The 25,111-nt window shown below is 41.3% G+C and overlaps 1 protein-coding gene and 3 pseudogenes across 5 annotated transcripts; 2 read left to right on the top strand and 2 right to left on the bottom strand.

Annotated features, from left to right (window-relative positions):
- Positions 1-1,318: 1,318 nt before the first annotated feature.
- On the bottom strand, positions 1,319-2,915 carry LOC129378198 (carcinoembryonic antigen-related cell adhesion molecule 2-like). Of its 5 annotated transcripts, none has more exons than XM_055058493.1 (5): positions 2,880-2,915; positions 2,059-2,763; positions 1,815-1,931; positions 1,691-1,734; positions 1,319-1,600 (listed from the first exon to the last, which is right to left on the bottom strand). In XM_055058493.1, the coding sequence occupies exons 1-5, from the start codon at positions 2,911-2,913 to the stop codon at positions 1,472-1,474; spliced, it is 1,029 nt and encodes a 342-aa protein (XP_054914468.1). In that variant the 5' UTR covers positions 2,914-2,915; the 3' UTR covers positions 1,319-1,471. The 5 variants fall into 5 exon arrangements, with proteins under 5 accessions (XP_054914468.1, XP_054914469.1, XP_054914467.1 ...); XM_055058494.1 differs by having other exon boundaries at positions 1,319-1,597; XM_055058492.1 differs by having other exon boundaries at positions 1,319-1,734.
- An 18,048-nt stretch (positions 2,916-20,963) lies between these two features.
- Positions 20,964-21,403, bottom strand: LOC129378214 (histone H3-like; annotated as a pseudogene).
- A 359-nt stretch (positions 21,404-21,762) lies between these two features.
- LOC129378217 (histone H2A-like) lies at positions 21,763-22,184 on the top strand (annotated as a pseudogene).
- A 1,828-nt stretch (positions 22,185-24,012) lies between these two features.
- On the top strand, positions 24,013-24,738 carry LOC129378212 (histone H1-like; annotated as a pseudogene).
- Positions 24,739-25,111: the final 373 nt, after the last annotated feature.

The raw sequence follows: 25,111 nt of genomic DNA, 5'->3' as shown, positions 1-25,111 counted from the left end.
GAATTTCAAAAAAAAAAAAAAAAAAATGCCTCTGCGAACTTCCTGGTAGAGTGCCGCGGGCCTTTGACACAGTGGCTGTTAACCACATAAAATCTGAAGAAAAAAAAAAAAAAGGTAGCAGCAGAACGAGCTGCAAACAGACCAAAGACCTCGACAATCTTCTTAAAAAGTTTTGGTAAAGGCTTTGTGGTATGTTAAGCATAATCAAAACACAAGTAAAGGCTGTTGTTTGAGTGGGAAACATTAAATAAACATAGAAAAATCTTGCGCTAATTCAGATAACTTTACCAATTTGTCCATCCAAAATCAGAATTGCGTGAGAAATCAATGGCTGGGCTAGAAGTCATCGGGATGTTTAGGAACGTTTTTGCGAGCATATAATCTAATTTCAATATTATCTAGGTAACACAAATGTACCCACTCCTGAAATGTTATGTCATTTGTTTATGTGTTTTGTGTAAATTTGAATAGAAGGCTTTTATTGTAGAACTTTGTCTCTTGCTTTTAACAACCTTGGAAAAAGACATTTATTTCATTCCACTTGGACTAATGTATTAGTTTTTTTGGTACTTAAATTACTTTTGCCAATTAAATTTATTTTGAAAGCTTAAAATATCACTGAAGTGGCGCATATTGTACCAGCATGTCGAAAACCCTTTGTGACATGGTAACTGCTAAGTACAACAGGCAAAAAAAGTGATAATGTATTTACTTCATTTTTTGCATTCAAACTTTAAATTGAACATGTCTGAAAATAGATACTGTCACCATGTAAGTGACTGATTTAATAATAACTATCAGTTAACCTTAGGTATAGTAACTTGGTCCGTTGCACTTAGTTAAGAATGATGTAGCTAAAGATTTAAACTGAAACAAGCAAGTGAAATAACTTTTGTCACATTTTGGCTTCCATACATCCCGTTAATCTGTCAGCTCTGCACAACTCTCTCTAAATCACCGGAATCTGCTGAGCTAATACTCCACCCAAAACCCCAAGCTCTTCTTGTTTTCACTTTTCCTGCTGGTCAAATGAGTTATCAAACTGCCTCTGTATTATTTATCATTTCATAGTCTTGTGATATTACTTGGGTTGTACATTTCTCTGGCAGCATAAGCCACTGTGGGCCAGCCTTCCTGTGTGCGTTAGAGGTCTGAGTGAGCTTTTGTTTCCACCAGTGGAAACTTCTGCAGTGCAACACCCACCACTGTCACCACAGAAGGCTAAGCAGTGACACCATCACAGCTTGCACCGTGAAAGATATTCATAGACGCGGGGATTTTTTTTTTTTTTTTAATGAGCCTATTGTATTCATTTCATTTCCTTTATTTTAACCAGGTATTAGCATGTGAGCTCAGAAGCCAGGGGGCATTTTGCAGAACTCAAACAACACACAAAGGTGACAAAAAAAGCACTTTATTTCATTCAAATATTTTGGTAGGTGCTGATTTCCTTCATGTCGACCGTTGTGCTTTATTCTTTTCTGCTCCGTACTCTGGAGTACACACAGGCACTCTCGACGTTGTCCTCTTGCTGCTGTCTCTCAACGCTTCTCTTCAGCTTCAGAGCTGCATAATGGAGGCTTTCTGTCTGATTCTCCTGCTTTTGACAAAAAAAAGAAAAAAAAAAGTTCAGGTAAAGGTAGAGGAAGTTAAGTGAAATAAGGGAACAAGAACATTTGCGTTGACTCACAGCACCGTCTCGGGCCTCACAACACATCCGGTGTTTACCCGTCCCTATAAACCACGGCATGTAAAGGAACACCTCAGGTGAGAGTTGAAAGTTGAATTATGTTGAGTTACTATGGAAACCTTACCTTTGCAGGAAGAGCATAACTTTGACTTCAGTTTGTACCTCAGGAAGCTTAAAACAAGGAGCCCGATGGTGGAAAGCACGAGAGCAACGCTTAGGGAACCCAGAACTACTGAAGGCACTGCGGTGCAGGTCAACATGCAGAGATAAAAAAAAATCTGAAATATCACAACAGTCTTTGATAGGATAGACTTAATGCGATTCATTTTGATTGGTTAACTTATTGGGCATATGCAGCAGCGACATACCTGAGATCTCCACCTTTGTTCCCCCTCCAAATACAACCGACCCACAGGAGGCCAGAGCGCAGTGGTAGGTCCCAGCATCCGAGGACCTCACGGGATCCAACTCGAGGCTCGAAATGCAGTTTATACCGTAGAGGGTTCCATTAGAAAGGCTTGTACAGAGTCCTTCACTGGGATACATGAGTGGCGGTTGGGAGGCGGTACGTCTGAACCAGTAGAGGTTCCGTTCCCCTTCGCAGGGCTCAGCAGACACGCTACAGCTCAAATTCACAGAGTCCCCGAGTCTTAGAACCTTCTTCAGCGTTGGCTGTTGTTTGGACGGCTGAGCGTTCGATGAAGATGTCTTGACATGGAGGAAAACTCCTCGTCCGAATTCAATGGCACTGAACTCTAACATCGCGCAGTAATACGTTCCTGAATCCGAAGGCTGAAGATCCATGATCATCAGATCATTGACGCCAGCGTTGGGCTTCACAAGAACTCGAAATCTTTCTTTATATGCAGGGGAAATGTCGGCTTCCGGGTCGTGCTTCATCCGTTTTGATATGATACGAGGTTTTTCTCCCTGGATTTGGTAGTACCAGTAAAGATAAGTGATGGCATTATGCTGACAGGAGCATGGTAAAGTCACTGTCTCACCAGCTTTAGCTGTCCGAACTCCAGAATCCTGAATAATATCTAATGTGTTCAAAACATTAAGCACCTTGCCTGTAGAAGAAATGCATAACAATGTTTGATTTACTTGTGTAAAAATCGTCTTTTATTTTCTTCAGAATGATACTAATCCACAAAGAAACACAACTACATATCTGGTCAATACTCACAGAGAAGCAGGAGATGAATGTAAAGTGGCTCCATCACTGCAGTTATGCAGACTGTATTCTGAGTACACAGATGCCCCCGAGCTCTTAGAAGAAGACTAAGGCTGCCTGTGATTGGCTAAGACGAGTGGCTACATTTCAAACCAGGCTTACAATTCGTTCAGGTTTAGAAGATCTGGTACGTCAGACGACCGGAGGTGGAATCGGATCAGTTCAGTTCTGCCCATTTTGTGACTGGAGGACAGAAAGTTTGACATGTGGAGCTTTTTCTATTTTGTCTGTAAATGTCAGCGCTTTGCTCATTCATATCGAGGTTGCATAAAGAGAAGCGTTACATGTTCTTCTGTTAATATTGTTTCATTTTATTTTTTGTATGGGTGATTGTTTCTCTTTATTTCACAAGGACAGTGAGTAAAACATTCTTTGTCTTTCTGCAATGGCTTCTATTCTAACTTCCTGTTGAGCATAGCTGTACTGCATTGCTAACAATAGGTCATACACAAACATGAAATAACTTTCAGTTGTTTTCATTTTTTATGGTCTTTTATAGTTTGAGTTCCTTTTAATTAACTATGTTAAAGCTCCATTACGTAACTTTTGCCATACTATGTGATTTGACAAAATTAAAGAATAATCTGGCAATAAATTCCCCTAATTCAGGCATAAAACATGCAAAATACTTACAGGCACAATACAGCAGCTATTCAGTCAAAAGGACAACTGAAATGCCTGCAATCAGTAAAATAATATTTAACAGTAAGGCTCTCAGTGCCATAAATTATACATGAGTCAAATAAATCTACATATATCAAATAATGTCAAGTAGAAAAGCAAACGTTCATTCAAAGTCAAACACAGACTGCGTCACAATAAACAATCCTTTCTGATAGCTTGACCAGCTGGTTAATGGTGGCTCTGATAGGTTGTTTCTGACAGAGCAGAGTGATTCAGGAGGCAGAGGAGATTAATTACTGTCTCAGAGATCATCTGTCTCGTGTTAGGATAGCAAAGGTTTCTCTTTTTAAGTTGCACGCTGCAGCTTCAAGCAGAGGTTCGGTATGAGATTTCACAGCGGGTGGAGCAGGAACGGTGAAATATTACTTTTACTGCTGTGCGCTTGTGCAGCTGCACATGCAGGCTGCGAATGAGATACAGGTGATCAGTGTTCAAGTGATCACTTTTTCACAGAAATCGGCCGATCATGATCGGTGGCCGATTGATCTGCACGCCTCTAATTTGTAAGACAAGCTACTGAAACCAGCTGGTCTGCCATTAATGCTCGACCAAGATTCATTAGCTCTGTGGTTAATTTAATATTCTTGTTTGCTGACCTTTTGCAGTTGTGTATTTCACATCATGTTTTTTTTTTTGGGGGGGTTCCCCATTTTCTCCTTTATTTAAGTCGTCTGTGATTGATTGTTCTTCTTGGTGCAGTTTGGTTATTCTGTTGCACTGAAGCTAAAGAAACCACAGTTGATGTTGATCTGAACTTGTTCTTGCAATTCCAGGTCTCACCTTCATAACTGCTCAACAGACATAGAGTCATTTTCATCATTTGTTTCTTCCCTCTAAACTATGAAATAGTCTTAAAAGTATTTTATAGCTTTAAGCCTATTTTTAAGACACATTTACATAAAATCCTGAAAGTTATTTTTTTGTTATTGTTTTTTTTTTTTGTAACATGGGAAAGAAGAAAGGGAAACCTTTTACCAATCACTAAATATATAGCAGGTTAATTCAAGGCCTGAATATCTCAGTGGTGTGGACAGAAGGTCCAGTCTTCGTGTTTGGAGTTTAAGTTTCCACCAGTGGAAACTTGTTTGCAGTAAAAACACCTTCACCACAGCAGTGGAGGGCCAAACAGCTGACACCGTCACACAGTGCGGTTTGGAGACTGTCATCAAACAGACTGAAGGGGAAATTCATAAAACTTCAGCGTTGCTATTTCAGTTCATTTGACATTTTATTGTTTTTCCTTAAGCGATGCTGCACTTGCAGTACTCATTAGTTAAACATCGCCCCACATTCAAACAGGTTTAAATCGATCGTGTGAGTTGTCGTTTTCCTGCTTCAGACTTCTAGTGCTTTGGACTCTTTACTCTGCAGTAAACACAAGTCTCTTCTAGGTCCCCTCGAAGCCGCTGTTCCTTGCTCCTCTTCAGAGTCACTGCAGCATAATGGAGACTTCCTTGCTCACGCTCCTGCTATGAGTGGAAAAAGTGGAAATTGCTGTAAAACTAGAAACATTTTTATATTCTGCAACAAACACACTGTGAATGACAGTCAGTTCACAGAAATAAACTGAACCAGAAACACTTGTCATCGTGAAAACTTGTTGAAAAGTAACAAGTAAGTTGAAAATGTGGTGACGAAATAGTGTAGAAGACAATGAAATGAAGGAAACTGAAAGTGAAGCAGAAAGAAGTGAGTGAAACTGATCTGGTCAAAGAAGTTTTAGAGCAAAAGAAAAAGGAGATCAGCATGAAAGCAAAAAAAAAAACTGAGACATGGTTGTATTTGGACAGCTATAATACAGTAAATTTACCAGTAACTAGGAATAAGAACAACTGTACTTATAAGGGGCTTTTAAGGAAAGCGCATTATTGAAATATTTCTGCTGAATGGCCGTTCTGGTTGAAGGAAATCTCTCATTGGGATCAAGTCCTGCAAAACAAAGGATGTCCTGTAAACTTGTACACCAGCCATGGTGTCAGGCTGATGCAGAGATTATTTACATATATTTCATGCTCTCACCTTCACAGGTGCTCTTTGAGTTTTAAACGTAGCTTGCACATGAAGGAAGATAAAACAAAGACCCCGATGGTAGATAGTGCCAGAGCTCCACTCAGACAATACACCAGGAGAAGCGGGACTACAATGGGGGATGGTAAAAAAAAAAAAAAAGTACTTGCGTTAATGTTTGGTAAAACAAAACGGCTTTAATTCCTTTTAATCTGGTTGAAAAGCTGCTTTGACCAGACCACATACCTATAATTTCTACCTTTGTTCCCTCTCCAAAAACAACCAAACCGCAGGAAGCCAGAGCGCAGTGGTAGGTTCCTGCATCTGAGGGCCTCACCAGATCAAGCACGAGGTAGGAAGTGCAATATTTACCACGAAATGTGCCGTTGAAGCCGCTTGTACAGTGACTGTCACTGGGATGCAGGAGTGCGGGTTTCAACCCGACATGTGTGAGCCAATAAACTGCTGGCTCTGCTGCACAGGGTTCGACGTAGATCCTGCAGCTCAGGGTCACAGACGCTCCGAGGTGCAGGAGTTTCAGTTTTGGTTGATGAAAGAGCAACTTTGTGTTTTTTGATGGAGATGTCTTGACATGGAGGAATACTCCCTGTCCAAACACGAGACCAACGGATCTCAGAGAAGCGCAGTAATACGTCCCTGAATCCGAAGGCTGAAGATTTGAGATCGTCAGATCGTTGACGTCATTAGTGGAGTTTGCAACAACTCGAAATCTTTTTTTGTATGCAGGGGGAATTTCAACTTCCGTGCGTTGCCTCATCCACTTTGATACGATGTGAGGCTTCCCACCTGGGCTTTGTTGAAACCAAAGGAGGTAATATGCAGAATCATGCTTACAGGAACAGGCTAGAGTCACTGTCTCTCCAACTGTAGCTGTCCTAATCCCAGTCTGCTGATTCATATCTGAGGCGTTGCTGGTAGAGAGCATGTCACCTGTATCAGAAAGCAAAGGCTTAAAATATTTATAATTCTAAATATTCACTATTGTAAGAGTCAAACAACCTGAAAAATACCACCAACACTTACTGTTTTTGCAGAGGATCAAAAGAATCATAAACAGCAGCTCCATCTCCAAAGCTTCGTGGTCTGCATTCTGGGTTAATAGACAAACAAAGCTCAAATATGAGTTAAACTCTGTTTGTGATTGGCTAATATAAATGGTTAAGTTTAGAAGTCAGCCTTGTGATTGGCTCCAGTCCATAAGATCTCAGTGACGAGGTGATTGGAGGTGGAGTTGGGGTCACTTCAACTCTTTCTTCAAACAAAGGGCAGAGGCTGTGGCAAAGTTGATATACTGTGAAGAAAACTTTGCATCAACAAGAAACTGTTATATTGGGTTTTTACCTGTTGGTTATGTTTATATCGCGTGAACATTCCTTAACTGAAAAAAAAAAAAAAAAAAAACTTGACAGAATATTTCACAAATCTTTGTTTGAAGACAGTTTCAAGGTAAAACTGTGTCTAGGAGATGGAATTTTTACTGTGGACCATTTCACCTTATTCTTTTTGAGAAATATGCATAGTACTTTACCAGAAGCTGATTCTGTTCTAAAATAGAAGTTGTCTTCCAGCAGATATAACCAGGGTTCTTCTGGTGATTTGTGGATGCAGGTGTTTTCTGATGCATGCTCTGGTTTTCCAAAGGAATTGAACAACAGTTTCATGGCAAAGTCACCCAACTTAAACTACAGTAGCAACTGTCAAATAGATAATGTTCATAGTCTTCACACACTGAACAAGAAGACGAGATTTTCTTTTCACACCTGATCTCTTGTTCTTTTTTTTTTTTTTTTTTTTTTAAAGGCCAAGTTCCAAAAATCCAACAAAGTTTATTTCACTGTTATTATGTTAAATTAAAAAGTGTTATTTTGACTCATTTGGATGAAGAATCCACATAAAATCTGAATCACTGAAGATATTAGGGGCTGGGCAATAAATCAATAACAATATCACTGTAGAAAGGCGATCAATATTAATAGATATCCCATCTAAAAGAATGTTCCATAATTTCACTGAACTCCAAACCAGAAGCGCACAGCATTCTGGGAGAAAAGCTCGGGTCGCTCACCCTCTGAAGGCCTGCGAAGCAGCTTGGTAGCATCAACTGCCCTCAGTCATTGCTTACCTAGCATCAACCTGTTGAGTAACCGTTTCAGGTTTCACCTCAAATTACTTAAAAAAAAAAAAAAACTACAAAAACAAACAGCAACAACAAAAACAAGAATAACTGTGTTCGGTGAAAACTGGATAAAACAGAAAAAGTCGCACCTTCGGTTTGCCAGTACTTCAACTTTTTAAAGAGAAACTAATTGATAATTATCAATATCGACTGGCATGAGATGCGAAATTAATTTTACTTAATTCATTTAGTTTAATTTATTCTTATGCTCTTTTTAAATGATTGTGTAGTCTCCTTTATTTGTAAGTATTTCTAGTGATTGTAATTTTTTTTATTGTATTTATTCCCTAAATTTATAGTTAAGCCATTTTAGTTTTTAGACAAACTGAACACTGTCCAGAGACGACATGAAAAAAAAATCATCTTTTGGCATTTATTTATAAAAATGTCAATAAACGTGTCCCTGCCAAATAAATTCAATTAAATTCAAATTATTGTTATTAGCACTTCACGTTTCAAACTACCTGAGTCATGTGGAGTCGCCATAAAATGACTCATCAATGTTTTCTTTGCCTTCAGCTGTTAAGCAGCAACACTAACCCTGAAATTGTCGCTTCAGATAAATGCAAGAAAGAGCAGGAAGTGTTGGCTTGGGAAAATATTTTCCTATCACCAGAAGAGAATCAGTTTCTCTTTATTGCACCGCTTGATCGCACTGCTGGAGATTTGCGAGCTCTGCCAAGTCAAAGCCGCTGCAGAGCACATTTGTGCGTCACTGAAGGTAGAAAGGAGCCTGTTTGTTGTTTTTGACGAGCTGCAGTCGGCGTATCTATGGGTACGAGGTCAGAGGTGTCGCGAGCGAACCAGGAAGCAACCAAACAAACACCCTGCTTGTAGGAAAGGTGAGACTGACGAAACCACCGGAGCTAGAGGTGGTGAGAGAGACATTGACCAGAGCAGGAAGTCATGGTATATATTTATAGTATGTGTGTGAGTGTGTACATGTTTTCTGTTTTTTATTTTTTTTTTATTTTTTATGCACAAGCATTTTTCTAACCATTTCATTAATGTATTATTTCATCATATTGTCAACAACTTTTTTTTTTTTTTTTTTTTTTTTTTTACCTGCTTTAACTTCTTTATGTCACTATTTCATTTCTCGTTTTTGGAGTTTTCTCAGACTGATCGTGTTCCTGTCGCCCCCTCTAGTGGACACTAGAGAAACTACAGTCTCCTGTGACAAAGACCTCCTCATTCATTTCTATAGGCTCTATATCTGCTGGGAGAAAGAATGGAGACCATTATTCACAATCTACTGCTATTCTGGACCTTTTTTACTATATTATTCTAGGATCTTTCATGCGTTCAAAGCTTCATGTTAAAACATTCAGAAGCTGTGTGTGTGCCTTTTGGCCAGTAGGAGGCAGCAGTAGTTCATCCAAATATCAAAACCGACTTTATTACATTATGAATTATAAGATATTTTTTATTATTTAAAATCGTGACAGAATGCAATTTTAATCTGTAGCTTTGGTCTTACCAGTCTTGATATTTTGTCTGTTCATTTTTAAGCAGTACAAATCGACGACGAGTTAAATCAATCAAAACGTTGCAGTTCGCGTTTGCTGCCACCAGAGGCCACTGTGACGACAGCGCAGAAAACAGAAGACTTGAAACTGTTTATTAAGTTTGTGAGGTGGGAAAAAAAAGAAACGTTTTTTGATATGAAACACTTATTTGCGAATTTGTGTCTGCTGAAACATGAGTGAAAAGGAGAAAAACACCGGCGATACTGAGAGGAAACGGAGGCAGAGCAAATCACAAGAATAACAGAAGAAATCCTTCAACTTTTTACTTAAGTGAGAAGTTTTGTAAATCCCACCAGATTTTACCAACCAGTGAATCCATATGGAGTAAATATTAAACTCACTCAGAGGAATGAATTAAATACTATTGGTTTTGTTTTCTTTCTATTCTCAAATAATTTGTAAATGGTTTTATTTTTGTGTTGAAGGCGACAAGAACATGATTTGAGGTCATCTTTTTTAAAAAATAATAACAAAAACTCTATTTTCAGCTTAAGAACTATGCGGTTCTACTTTTAAGAAAAAAAAGTTAGTTGTCTGTGGTGCTATGTGCTGACTTTTTTTTTTAATGCAAAATGTTTTTTTTTCTTCATCTCTGTTGCTTTGTTTCTGTAAAACCCTTAATTTTTTGGGTTGTGAAAAATGCAACACAAAAATCAATTTGTCTTCAACTCGTCTAAAGGTCAAAGTGTTAACCTAAAAAATATTTATTGACAAATGATTACTTACGTTTTTGGTGGTTAAAGCTGGCTGCGTAAGCCCCTTTAACTTAATTCATAATTTCATTACTATATATATGTTTAGTCATAAACATTAATAACTACATGATTCAAACATGAGTTGCAAATTAACATTGATCATCTGTGATGCCGGAAGTTAGAGGTTAGCAACATGAAACCGTCTCACAGCAACAGCCTTCAGTCAGAGGCCTCTTCAGAGTAGTTTCAAGATTGACTGCTACTGGAGGAGATACTTGGATGATATGAGATACAACCAGATTTTAATTTCCCTTTGGAGTAAATAAAGTATTATTGAATAGAAATCGAATTAAATCTGCCCACACAACCCAAACCGAGGCCGAGTCAGACGCCAGTCTAGAAAACTAGTGCAGACTGAATCCTGAGAAATATCTGGCAATTCTGAGGAGCAACCCAGCTTAACGTGAAGATTATTTCCAATTGTCATTGTGCAGGATGAGGATGAAGTTCATGTGGGCCGTAAACAGTACATTTTGTCAAACGCCATCGATGAGGAAGATGGTCAAGCTGACCCTCATTGGCACCTTTTGGTTCCGCCACAGCGTCTCCTGAACCTGTCCACCAATCAGCCTCTGGCACTGACAGGAAGAAAAGGAAAAATATTTATGTTTCTCAAAAATCCACAAAACGAAATGTCAGTTTAAGGATTTCAGAAGCTGCAACAACTAAACCAACTCTCGGAGAGCCAAAAGTCGGCGCAGAGCAAAATCTCGACCCGAGATTAAAGAGTATGGGAAAAAGAAACTAAAACTGCGTCGTGGCGTTGCCGCGGAAACCAGTGAGCGCTGCTTTGTGTTCGTTTCTGCTTTGATTTCACTTGTTTCGCCTCAGTTCCATCACATGCTGGGCAACTGGGATCCCAACAAATATTTGCCCTAAATCAGTAAATCGAATGATGCTGAGCAACAAACACAACTTCTGTCCAAAGAAGAAAAGTTCATAAACAAAAGTTTGACCATGCAGTCAAAAATATTAAGCCAAGAAACCCTGCATCTTATGGCGGAGTGTTAAGGCCATACTAATGAAAAATGAAAGATTAAAAACAACAACATAAGAATAAAGTAATTCAATGATCAGAATTAGGACAGGTGGGTAAAACTAGTCACATTTACTTGAGTAACTTTTTTGGGGAAAAGGACATTTTAAAGTACATTTAACTTTTACCTGAGTAAATATGATGAACTAATACTTAAGGAAGTGGCTTTTGCATGTGAGTAATAGACTTCAGGTTTTGGAAACGTTAAATTGTTAGGTTTTTGCAGTTCTTACACAAGTCTGGGCACAAATGCTCAGCATTTTTCTACATGTCAGCGTTTACACTGATGCTGATTTTGCATCAACAAACATATTTGTTTTATTTTGAAAGGGCAAAGGAACGTTTGCTTTTGCTCAGGAAGAAATGAAGGCGTCGTCACGCCGCAGTCTTTCTGGCTGAACCGATGCAAAATGTGGATCTCATTTTATTTGACCTTGTTATTATTATTATTATGATTATTCATACCGATTAATTAATTCATTGAAACTCAAAGTTCCCATTGATCTGAAAAGACACGACCCCAGTGTCACTCGAACGGAGTCAAGTTCAACCGGCTTAATTGGAACTTCTTCATGTTATGATTCATCACAGATCTTTGGTCTTTAAAAAGATTAAAGACTTTAGAAAAGAAACAAAAACAACCCAGCAATTATTTTTGGCATTTTACTCCAGATTAGAGGACGGTCCGCCCCCGCAGTTCAGCCTGTGACTCACTCATTGCGATGTCGTCATTCTTCGACTTCCTCATGAGCATAAATGTGTTTTAGATCTTCCTGTGGCTCCGTGATCCTTTTGATGTGTCAGAAGGAGAGACTTGTGTCCTGAACCAAGGATCTGACAGGCGTCAGTGAAGACGATTGTACCGTTTCAGGGTCCTACAGAAACAGATTCCTTTCAAATACTCCAACTATTCCTTTCTCGATCAGCTTCGTTCTTCTCTGGTTACAGTAGAGGATGGCAGTTCACGGCGCAGGCATTTTCCACTATTTCACAGCGTAGAGCTGGAGAATCGCACATTAGCGACTGGGTAAAATTTCAAACCTCAGCAGAGTCCACTCCTCCAGGAAGCAATCGCTTCTCAGCAGCCGAAGGTCCAGACTGTTTGGACGAAGCAAAGCGTTGAACAACGGACTGGTTTGAACCAGGCTAGCGCCAGTTTTTGTAAATGAGTAAGAAAATTGTGACTTCACACAATCTAGTGTCTTCTGAAAACGCTGGCGTAGATATGCAGAATCAATCCGTGGCGCTGTTGCACTCCCATAGGACAATGCTCGACGTCAGCACAAGGTGGGTTATCTATGAAAGTGAGGAGAGCGCAGGATAGATTACCAAAAAACAGCAGGTCTCTCCCTGGATCAACACACCTGGATCCAACGACGGCTCATCAGCCGGCCTCTGCAGAACATCGACGCACCAAAGCAGGCAGGATCCCGGCCCTCAAGGACCCACTGTGAAGGTTCCCTCAGATTTGATGAAAAATGACTATTTCCATGAACTCCACTCTGACTGCATGGAGGACACCTTAACCTAAAAGTTGATCAAAGTTGAAGTAAATGGATTATGTTTTTTCCAGCCACTTGGAATCATTTTAAAGTAACTTTGTTGCTTTCAGTTTTAACATGCTAGATATATATAAATATCAAACACGACTTAAAAAAAACTTTACTTCCCAAAGTAACGTCTTGAAATCAGATACTCCACTTTCAGGAAGTCATGACAACTTAAGAATAGTAAAGGTTTATGAAGGGAAACAGTTACTACAGGAGATTGAAGGATTTATCAAAGATTCTTGGAAAAAAAATAAAAATCAAGGCACCGGTCCAGATGTGTTGGTGATGAAGGGATAATATAATAATCCAACGCTTCGAAACGTCAATTTTCTTTCATTGTGAAAGGGAGGAGGCCCCGGGGACAATGTCTCCCAGCTGTCCTAGGAAGACCTTTGGATTCCCCCGATCTTTCAGGGGAATCCAAAGGCTGGGAAGAGGGAAGTCTGGACCTCCCTTCTGAAGCTGCTAACCCCGCGACCCGACCTGGATAAGCAGAAGAAAATGGATGGACTGACTGATGTAAAAAGCACGAATGTTTCATCATCCACCTGTCACTGTTCTGACTAAACAATGAAAGTTTTCTGTTGTTTATGTGAGGACTTTGTTTCAGCCGATCAGATTTGTCATGCTTTCCTGGATTTTTGTTTTTGATCATTTTTTGTGAGTAACACCACGTCACAACTGTTGCCAAACGGTTGTCGTGGTTTCGGACCTGCTGGGCGGGATCTTGCGCATGAGGTCACGTTGCAACGTGTTTAAATAAGGCGAGAAAGCCGACTCCCTCTTGTGCTTTTCAGAGAGTCTCGTCGCCATGAACAAACTTCAGGTGAGGAATTGCTGCTATTTGGGCTCAGAACTGATCCGAGGCAGATGTTGAGTTTTTATGAAAGCTTTTTTATTGCTCAATAATTCAGCAACTGGAATTTCTGTCCTCTCCTGGCTTGTCCTGTTTGGACTGGTTATCCAGAGCAGGTTTCTGTCTAAACCAATCATGGCTTCATGTTGTGCGGTGAGTGAATGTTTGGGTGGACAGTTCTGGTTTGCTCTTAGGGGTTTCTCGGTCTGACATGATGTCTTTGTCCGTTTAAGACATCTAGGATGTGGCAATCGGAGTTTGTTTCCAATGTTCAGCTTTTTCTGTCCAGCATGTCTGAACTGGCCTCGCTGACGGAGAGGCAAAGCTTTGAAGAACTTTGAAGCTGATTTACAGATGATCCTAATCATCAAAAAACACAGCTTTATTTTTTAGTTGATTTTTGCATCAAATTGTATGGAAAACTGAATTTAAATGTTGTAATTTTCTTCCACTGTGAGTGTGTTTGACTGTGTGCGTGTGTGTGTGTTTCCAGGTGAGCGTTGCATGTGCCATGCTGATGGTGTTCGACAAAAGCGTGGCAGGACCGATTTGTCCGATGTGTCCCGCAGGTTAGAAAGTTCTGCAGAAATCGTAGCAACGATGGTCCTGACGCTAATCTTCAGGACTCTGTGTGTGTGTGTGTGTGCATTAAACCTCCAGGTCGCTACGTCATCAGAAACTGCTCGATGGTTCTCGGTAATGGAGTTGGAACTCAGTGTTCTTCGTGCACCAACTGCTCAGGTAAAACTGTCCCCCCCTCTGCTCCTCAACGTTGCTGCGTCACGTTGACCTCTGATCACTGACTCCAGTTTGGTTGCGTCTTTAGTCTCTTTTTTTAGCTTTTGAAGTTGCCTCTTCAACATTCTACTGTCTTGAGAAGAGGCTGTGTGTGCTCTGGGGGAGTCTTCCCAAGAGATCAATAAAGTCTAAGTCTTTAATGTTGTTGCTGTATTGTCGCATCCTACAGATCTTTCTCTGGACGTTCTGAGCCCTTGCTCTCAATACTCTGACGCCACTTGCTGGAACAAAACCGCCAAGGCGACGGGGGATCCTGAGCCGACAGGTAAACTCGCCTGCAGCGGCTCCGACTGCCGGCTTCCTTTCATCGACTGTCTTTCTCTGAACCTTGTCTTCCTCTTGTCCTCAGGCGTTCCTCCCGCTCAGGCGTTCCTCCCGTGGATCCTCACTGGAATGTAAGTATCAGGGTTGGGATTTTTCACTGCTTTATTTTGTTGTGATTAGTGACTCATTTCACTTTTTTTTCTCTCCACCTGATTAAAACCTAAAAATAATGTGAAGTTGGAAACATTCTAAAAAAAAAAAACCCCGGAGTAAATGTTGTCAGACTCCTTTGAAGGAGATGACCTCGTCCGTCCAGTTGCTGCGTTCCTTCTGAGGTTTAGCTTGACCTCTAGCTGTCTGAACCCGTGAAGCGTCTGATTGGTTGGGGAAGCAGAGGTACGCTCGTATGCTGACGCCCTGATCGTGCTTTGTGTCTCTTTCCAGATTTGCGTCCATGCTCCTTGTCACCATGGTGGCTCTTTACGTCAAACTGATGTTCTTCAAATGCATGGCAGACTTTAACAAGGTCCCTAACGCTGAAAGCATCATGTCTGAGATGATGAACTTTAACCCTCCGGAGACTACCCTGCAAGCCTGCGCCGCCTGAAGACAATAGGCTTGACCAATCGTAGTGCAGTATCAGTACCACCGACTGAGTGAAACACAGAAAGGCCCCCGCCCCGGTTTGAGCCATTCATGGTTAGTTTAGAGTCAGGATAGGTTCAGGTTAGCCAATTGGACATGGGAATGAGAAGTTATGGTTTAAGTTTAAGTTAGGGTGTGTTAGCCAAGGTGGATCGACGGACGTTTCAAATCTCCCAACCCTGCCACTGGAACCGAGACTTGTGAAAGGGCTCCAATTGACCCGAGTCATGGTTCTGTGTTCGAGGGAGTCGTTAGGGAAACTTTCAACTGTTAGAAGAAGACGAGAATCTGGAGAGACCCAGAAACAATTCAGCGACGGCAGGGACGACTGCTGACAGGCCATCATTAGGAAGGATGAGTGGCGTCATATAGAAAGTACTGCAGGTCTCAGACCCAGTATGACGTGTTAAACATTTAATCTCCATTTACAAAGCTTAGTTTGTTTCAAATTAAGGAATCGTTTGTGTATTTTAGCTCCACTGTGACCGAATTTATAACAGAGGACGTAACGAGGACAGAATGTTTCAGAGGAAGATTAGATTTTGGTTTTTATCTTTTCAGTTAATTAATCCAATCATAAAGCCATAACTGATACATATCAATTAGTAAATCACGAAACGTCAACCACCACAGTTTTTTTATTTTCATTTTGAGCCGAAAACAAAGCTAGGTTTAGTTTGCAAATTAATGTCTTAATCTATTTTGAGACAGAAAAAAAAAAACAGCTTAATTATGTTACACCAGATTTAACAGGCATTTATGAACTATTCTTATACTGTTTAGACAAATACAGCAAAAAAAAAAAATGATATAAAACAAAATAAAGGTTAAAGGATTAAAATTTTTCCTCAGTCTCAACGCCAAAGCAGAAACATTAGGTTTTTTAGAGAGTTTTTTTATAAAGTTTACTGATGTCATCTATGTTTTTTTTTTTTTTTTTTTTTTTTTTTTTTTTTTTTTTTAAAGAAATTGATGCATTTTTATTCAACAACGTAATAAAGATGATCACGCTGAACACAACACTGCACTGGTTTGTGGAATAAATGATTATTATTGCTAATTTTTTATGGAGCAAAGTTGCAGGCAGAGCTGACAGCAGAAGAAGAGTTAACAGGAAGTTCTGTGTCTACGCATAAAAACATGTTTGACATCACAAAGGAAAACCGGTGTCAGTTTGGGACAACTGGTGAACTCCATTATCAACATATGATCAATTCATTATGGTTTTGGTTTGGTTTCTCTATACAGCACCAGTTCACAACTAGGGCCTTTCAAAATAAAAGAAGTGCTTTAAAGAAACATATAATATCTGTTTCCGATTAAATCAGAAAACCAGAAGCTTTTCTGATTTAATCGAAGTGTGCATTTTTAATTCCAGCTCTGAATATAACTCGTCAAAAGTCCATTTAAAATGAACAGCTTGCAGTAATATATATATACATATATATCTATATATTTATGTATATACATTCCATTCCATTAAAGTTTATACAACCTGTCATACAGAAAGCTCACTGCTTCAGGTGGGAGATGCTTAGAAGTTCATCACATTTAAAGGGGAAGGTTAGAATATTTAGGAGCGGCTAATTTGAAAATATACATCCCGATATAATTTACAAGCTCTGCCGGTGCACTGAAACACCCCAGACAGATAACTCAAAAACATAAAATGATTTTGAGTTATCTTTATTTTACGTCCCTTGCAACGTAAAATAAAATATTACATGGATGGGTGAATATTATTCGCACTTTTTGTGAGCTTTTTCAGGAAGTTGCAAAAGAATTCTTCACTTCTTCGAACCACCTTCAGGAATCGACACACTTTGGCATTTAACATTCTACTCTGTCGTTTTGCCAGTGCCGCAAAAACCGTAACACGCAATGACAAGCTGTCTACGTTCGCACTGTTGGCCTCAGTTTCGTAAAGTGTGCTCAGGTCCACCACTCGGCTATAGCAGAACCCAGAAAGGTTGATATTACCATAAAAAGACCACTGACTCGCTGAAGAAGTCGAGTCAAAGAGTAACAAAAAGTTCAGGTAAAATCTAGATCAATAAAACAAAACACATACTATTCCATCAGTCTCCATATTGGAGAGGGAATAAAAACCAACCAGAAGCTTTTTGATCCCTGGCAGACATGGAATTCCATTGTTTTGGTTATTTTTTTAATTTGATGAAAAAGAAATGCCATACATTGTTTATATTTATTATAAAAGGAATACATATTTGACTGCTTTGCTCTTTACATGAGCAAACAGGACTTTTAAATTCTGACATGAGCTGGATCCACACTTGGAACTTCACACTTGGAACCAGGTTTGTATTTCGTCTTATCTGCAGAGAATGTCTTTTATTGTTGGGATTGTTCCTTTACCTGACTGCGAACGCCTTAAAAATCCCCGTCATTGTAATAACCCTGTGACCTTAAGCTCGGGAGCTCCTCTTCTTTATTTCTTCTTCTGTGGTATTGTTGTTACATTGTTTGCCACCCTCCCCTTTGGTCACGTTGTCCTGTGAGAGAGGTTGGTGGTGTTTCTTTTTTTTTTTCATCTAAACCCATCCAGAATGTTTATAGATTTATTAAGTTAGTTTTTGGTACTTTCACCATCGTCCATCAATTTTCTAACACTCTGGTCCCTAGTGGGGTCAGGAGGGGTCCTGTTGCCTATCGCCAGCAACTTTCACCATCGTAATAAATAAATCCATTTGCATAATGTGAATATTTAAATGACCTAACGCCTGTAAAGTAACAGGAATTGATTTTAGCTTTGCTAAAGTTGTAGGGCTTTGATCAGGTCGCTGATGGTTCTGTTCCGTTTGTTCTTTTCAGAATAAATCGAGAAACCAGCAATTCCAAACTGCCTGACCGTTCATTCAAACCGCTACAGCAGAAAGGATGCCGGTACGTGTTTGCAGAACAGTGGACCGAGCTGCAGTTCTATGTAAAAGTTTTGCTCTGCAGCTTTACCCCTCCGTGGTGCAGACATAAACTAGTCTGCTAACTGACAACACCCAGACTGACGGTTTAGTTGTGGTTGAACTGGTTCTCTGGTGTGGTTTGATTCAGCTCAGTGGATACTGAAAGGTTAACAGTGAGTGAATGAGAAATTTCAAACGTTTTCTCTTGAAAAGTTCCGATCTGTCCACTGTACATAGCCAGGGATGTGGGTGGGCTGGTCTCTATCACCAATGGTCATTGGCTGAAAGGTGAGGTCGCCAGTCCTTCACAGAGAAACACAGACGCTGCACACACACAGTCATACCTAAGAGCAATTCAGAGAGAACTGTTTTTGGACTGTAGAAGAACGTCAGAGAAGCCAGTGGGACCTCTCGTATGTCCAGAGGGAACACTAACCTGGACTGGGACTTGTTGCTAGAAAGCATTCCTACTGATCCGTTAATATCTTTACCACCAAAGAATTAAACTCTGTTTTTCTGCAGGGTTAGCTGAGAAGGTGACGAGTCTAAACAGGTATCAAGAGCTGATAAACAAGAATGACAAGCCCTCACACGAATAGCATGCTTTATCTCTAAATCTGTATTTCTGTGGAACGCCCGGCCCTGTCTTGCCTCACCAGGGTTTCCCTCTGTAGCCTGAGTTGGTGTTGAATCTGTTATGTGTAGCTCAAAAGGCTCAGACAGCGTCAGAACATAGTTGGGAATGTTTTTAAATTAAAATAACTGCATTCAATTCAAAGAACGTTGAAAGGACGCGCCTGCATCTGTAAGCTGGACGGCTGAATTATTACATGTATTCAACAGTTAAGATGTTAAAATTAAGGCCTGGAGAAAATGCTTTGGGTTTTCAGATGTTAAAATCACAACTGTGCAACAAGGTACATCGAGTTTAAAGATTTGCAGAGTTCAAGTTTGGGTTGTAAACATACATGACCATAAAAGATACTCGGTTAAAATTCTGCTGCGGTGCTAAAACTGAGCTAAACGACATAAAGCATGCTGAGTGCATGGCTAACATTCAACATGGTCCATGTTTGGACTAAGTTGTAGATAGCGAGAGAACAAACCGTGCATTTCACATTTCCCAGAAAGCATCTGTAGCAGTGTGACCAGCAGCTGGGGAAGAACCACTGCAGCAGTTTCACGGTAAATCTGTGCCGTTGCTCATCAGAGCAGTAACTCAATTCAAATTTGGCATTCCGAAAACCAGCAATGCTTGTGTTTTGCACTTTAAAAAAAATAATTAATGTTTCTATTTTAATTTGTATTTTTTTATTATTACTATTCCTGCAGCAAAACTCTAAAAATGAAAGCGGAGAAGTTGAATCCTTGTGGCACCAAAAATAGAATCGCTCAGAAAAGTGTGATGTATAGTTTTAACATCCAGATGTTTTGAAAAGAGCCTGTGGGGGCCTAAAGTGATCACAGTCAGATTTCAAGTCAACATAAAGAAGCTGAAAAAGACGGACCCACGGAGACACGCCTTGTTTCTGTCAAAGCCACACACCCACTGTGACTGTGGGTGTCGTGTCAGTTTCTGTCTCTTTATCACCGATCAACGGCTTTTTGAGTTTCCGCTCCCACTCGTTTATGCTGCAGGTTTTTTTTTTTTCAATCCCACGTGTGACCCGTGACCTTCTTTGCATGTTTGCATGTGTCCGGTTATACATGACCAGGCATTTTAAATGATCTGATCCAACATGTTCGGGTGTCTTTAGCTGTTTTTTTACAGATAAAACTATAGAAGAAGAGCTATGAAACTTCTACGTCCTTATATCATTTGCACTATTCCTAGAATGTCCCAAAATGACTTTTTTTTGTTTGTTTTTTTTTCTGTTCAACACAGAACGTGAGAAAGTCAGCAGGTGGTGCTTCATCTCCCTCTAGCGGTTGATAGTAGAAATGTATGAAGTGAAGGCAAATGACAGTGAATGTGTCAAAAGTGACATTTTTTGTCATCTCAAAAATAAAAAATAAAATTAAAAAGTCGTGCAACTTTATTTACAAACATATTCCATGTGCCATATCAACTGAAAATACAAGCTAAGAAAAACCATGAACCTTTAGTTGCATGACCTGCAGACAGGTGAGTGGAAAATGACCCGTTTTAGATTCAATGTCCACAGAGACGGACATTGAATCTTTGTGACATATTCTTTTGGGCTACTTTTGAAAGATAATCATTTGCAATATTTTCTGTTTTGTGACGGTCCACAAAAAACACATTTTTTTTTTCTGAAAATAAACATTTTGAATATTGGACAAGAACATTTCATAACAGCACAATAGTATATTTTGTACTGTGAGAAAAAGCTTCTTCAACACATGTTGGACATTTTTAGAAATGGATGAAGTAGGATAACATAATAATGACAGACAATAGATGTGATGTCAGCTACCTAAATACATTATAAAACAGAATAAATTACACAGTGATGAAGCTGATAAAACTGTGGTGCACCCACACAATAACCAACAATCATATTCTCTGCATGCTCCAAAAAAATTACTGTCTGTTGATCAGAACCAAGTTTGGGCCATTTTTCACTCAACCATTTTTTATCAAGTTAAGATGCCAGTTTTAGTTTTCTTTTGTAACAGTTGTAATGTAATAAAATATATGGTGGCCATGGTTCTACTAGAGAAAAGTAAAAAAAAAACTCAACTTATTAAAAGTTCATCTTGACTACATACTAATATATTAACAGGATGGGCTCTTAAAGTTTGATGTGTGGCTCTTAAAAGAGCCGTTGTGTTGTTGTTGTTGTTGCAGCTGCTGGAGCCTCTAAGCTCTCTCTCCGCGGATGCGGCGGGCCAGCTGTATGTCTTTGGGCATGATGGTGACCCTTTTGGCGTGGATGGCGCACAGGTTGGTGTCCTCGAACAGCCCCACCAGGTAGGCCTCGCTGGCCTCCTGCAGAGCCATGACGGCGGAGCTCTGGAAGCGCAGGTCGGTCTTGAAGTCCTGAGCGATCTCTCGGACCAGACGCTGGAAGGGCAGCTTGCGGATGAGCAGCTCCGTGGACTTCTGGTAGCGACGGATCTCTCTCAGAGCCACGGTACCGGGCCTGTAGCGGTGAGGCTTCTTCACGCCGCCGGTCGCCGGAGCGCTCTTCCTGGCCGCCTTGGTGGCCAGCTGCTTCCTGGGGCTTTGCCTCCGGTGGATTTACGGGCGGTCTGCTTGGTTCTGGCCATGTTCCGCTGCTCCGATCGGGATCCAGAGAGAAAACCAAATGTTGCGACCCCGCGACGCTCCGCTGCTCTTAAGCTCAGGCTCTGGGCGCGCTCTGTGACGCTGCAGCTCTGCTCCGGATCCTGGTTGGTCGGCGGCTCCTCCTGCAGCTCAGCCCCGCCCAGAGGCGTCGGATCACGTCTGAATGTCCGCCGCTCATTGGAGGACGCCGCGTTCAAAAAGTCCGCCTCTCCGTCCCGCTCTCTGCCGGGAGCTTTTCTGATTGGTCGCCGGCATCGTCCCGCTCCTCTGCGCGGACATATAAAGCCGCTTTCAGCCGCTGCCGCTCATATTTTCGAGTCTCGTCTCCAGAAACAAACAATAACAGCAAAATGAGCGGCCGCGGAAAGACCGGAGGAAAAGCCCGAGCCAAGGCCAAGACCCGCTCCTCCAGAGCAGGACTCCAGTTCCCGGTGGGCCGCGTTCACAGGCTGCTGCGCAAAGGCAACTATGCGGAGCGGGTCGGTGCCGGAGCCCCCGTCTATCTGGCCGCTGTGCTCGAGTATCTGACCGCTGAGATCCTGGAGCTGGCCGGGAACGCCGCCCGACGACAACAAGACCCGCATCATCCCGCGTCACCTGCAGCTGGCCGTGCGCAACGACGAGGAGCTCAACAAGCTGCTGGGTGGAGTCACCATCGCTCAGGGTGGAGTGCTGCCCAACATACAGGCGGTGCTGCTGCCCAAGAAGACCGAGAAGGCCGCCAAGACCAAGTAGACCAACCCGCTGCTCTTGCCCAGCAACACACGCACAAAAGGCTCTTTTAAGAGCCACACACTCATCCATCATGAGAGCTTTGCTTCCAACCAAAAACACATGTGATGACTTCATGTTTCAAACTATTTTCATGTTCAGTTGTTGCTCATTTCAGAAGCTTCATCATCTTGGACGAGAAAACAAAAGGCAAAAGCTGTGGATCAGCAGCAGATTGTTTATTCTGCAAACAAAACTTTGAGCATCAGCACTTCTGGTCTCCAGTTTTACTGTTGCACTATAAGACATGGTAATATAACATCTATTACACATTTTCATAATTTAAACTCCTGGATGCTTTGCATAAAGTCCTTTTATTAAATTCCATCTTGTCATAATCACTTAAGTATTTTTGATTTATGATTTGATTTTCTAGACCAACACAAAATAGTTTTTTTTTTCTTTTGCCCATTTTTCTCTTCAAAACACCTCAAACTCATTCACTTTAAAGAATGTCTGTAAGTATATTTCTCTAAACTTGCCACAGATTGTTTGGATTCAGACCTGGGCTTTGACTAGGCCATTAAACGTATAAAGTGATTGCAGTAATGGGCTGACATTACCGCATTAGAGACAAAAAAAAAACACTCCAAGCAAATCAGAGAGAAAGTTGTAGAACTAAAAGTTTCTGAGTCGGTGGGTTTAATAATCTGAGCTCCAAGTGTCACTTTTATTTTCTCTTTATTTGTCTCTATTCCACACGTCTTTGTGCTGCTCTGTCTTCTATTCATCCTGAAATAAACCAAATGACAACATGAACTAGAGAACATAGAAATAAAGGTCAATGTGGTGATCAGAGATTCATCCTGTGTCACATGTGATTTATTTCACATCCATAAACTATAATGTTATAGTGAATTTGGTCAAATTCATCTTGAAAGGATCTGATCCTGAAAGAAAAAAATCTGAAAAGGTTTTTGGCAACAAGAGCCTGATCAGCATTTGTTTAAATCCCAGCAGAGAAAAAGCTCTAAATAATAAAAGTAATAAAATGAGAAATTATTTAATAATGAGTGTAGAATTTGATTCCTTTAATATCATCTTTAGATCATTGAGAAAAATCAAACATTTCCTGGCAGGAGAATCACAATGAACCTGAAACCTGTGTGTTTATCATGTCTACAGATTATTTCATGTATGAAGGAAATATTTTGTGGAGTTTGTTCTGGAAAAACTCTTGATATCAACAAGTCAGAAAGAACATGGAGTTGTAATAAACTGAAAAAAGACGATTTTCAGAGCAGCTGCTGTTGAATCTTTATTCACTGCAGACAGGAAGTTTATGCCAGAGGATCAACAATCTGCCTCTCGCAGGATCCTGATGTTGTGTTTAGATCCGCTGAAAAACGGCTCCTGTTTTCTCCACCAGTCGCTGAACCGCCGTCATTTTACTCTGATTCTGTCCTCATGTGTCTCAGCCAACAGAAACAGGTTTGTTCCTTTGACTATAATGTGGTTTTTGATGTTTTTGGAGGCGAAATTCGAGGAAAACTCCCAGCAAGAGGCAGAACGAGGGCGAGAATGTGGCCGCTTTAAAGGCTCCTGGACCGAAGGAGAAAGTTGTCGGTCATCAGACTTGAGCTGAGCGTGGAGGAGAGAGACTTTTCTACCTGCTCGAGTCACTTTTGCCTCGTAACGTGTTTGTTTCGGGGGCATTTCGAGGCTAAATGTCAGCGGAGAAAACACAAAGTGGAGCCGCTTTTGCAGACGGCAGCAGAGCAGCGGACCGAGTTGTCTCTTCACGGTTCTCATGTGTGTTATAAGTCCCGCCTCCCGCTCTGAGCGCCACAAGTTCCGAGGAACAAGCGAGTCAAGAGACATGGCAGAGGAAGCTCCAGCAGCAGCAGCCGCGCCGGCCAAGGCTCCGGCCAAAGCCCCGAAAAGAAGTCCGCTCCCCGGGCCAAGAAGGACGGACCCAGCCTCCCGAAACTCATCGTGGCCGCCGTGGCCGAGTCCAAGGAGCGCAAGGGGATGTCCCTGGCGGCCCTCAAGAAGGTGCTGGCCGGGAAGGGGTGGACGTGAGCAAGGCCAACAAGCGCATCAACACCGCCGTCACCAGGCTCGTCACCAAAGGGACCCTGAGCCAGACCAAGGGCACCGGGGCCTCCGGCTCCTTCAAGCTCGCCAAGGAGCCCAAAGCCGCCAAACCGGCCAAGAAGGTGGTGAAGAAGAAGGCTCCCGTCAAGGCCAAGAAGCCCGCCGCCAAGAAGCGCAGCGGCCAAGAAGCCCGCCGCCAAGAAACCCGCAGCAGCAGCAGCGGCCAAGAAGTCCCCGAAGAAGGCTCCGGCCAAGAAACCCAAGGCCAAGAACCCGTCAAGAGCCCCAAGAAGGCCGCAGCGGCCAAGAAACCCAAAGCCGCCGCCGCCGCCGCCGTCAAGAAGCCCAAAGCCGCAGCCAAGAAAAGTCCGGCCAAGAAACCTGCAGCCAAGAAGGCCGCAGCCAAGAAGACCAAGAAGTAAACTGCTGCTTCAGCCGCTGCATTTCATTCACCAAAGGCTCTTTTAAGAGCCAACACACATTCTGCTAAAGAGCACGAGCTGTCCTCTCGTTTACCCATCATTCACTGCTGCACAAACATTTACATTCATCTACAACTCGCAGCTGCATGGTTTATTAATGCACTTACTTTACACAATCATGGGATTTACACTCAATACATGTACAACACGTCAATACTCACACCTTTTCCTCATGCCACGTCATTATATTACGTCACTCTTCAGCTTATTAAATCACTGTGAGCACAAATCAGCACAGACACAAGCAGCACTGCTTTATGAAACCAACATGTATAAGATTAAATATGGATTTGCAACAAGTAGTCAAAAAAAAAAAAAATCAGAAAAAAATACAAACAGAATAAACTGTTATATTTAGTTATGAAAACAGAAATTATTTTCATATTTAATCAATACCAA

This window comes from Poeciliopsis prolifica, unplaced genomic scaffold (assembly GCF_027474105.1).
Source record: "Poeciliopsis prolifica strain line A6 unplaced genomic scaffold, Auburn_PproV2 SCAFFOLD051, whole genome shotgun sequence".
Classification (NCBI taxonomy): domain Eukaryota; kingdom Metazoa; phylum Chordata; class Actinopteri; order Cyprinodontiformes; family Poeciliidae; genus Poeciliopsis; species Poeciliopsis prolifica.
The sequence above is the reverse complement of the archived record's forward strand: the minus strand, read 5'-3'. Positions and strand labels throughout refer to the sequence as shown.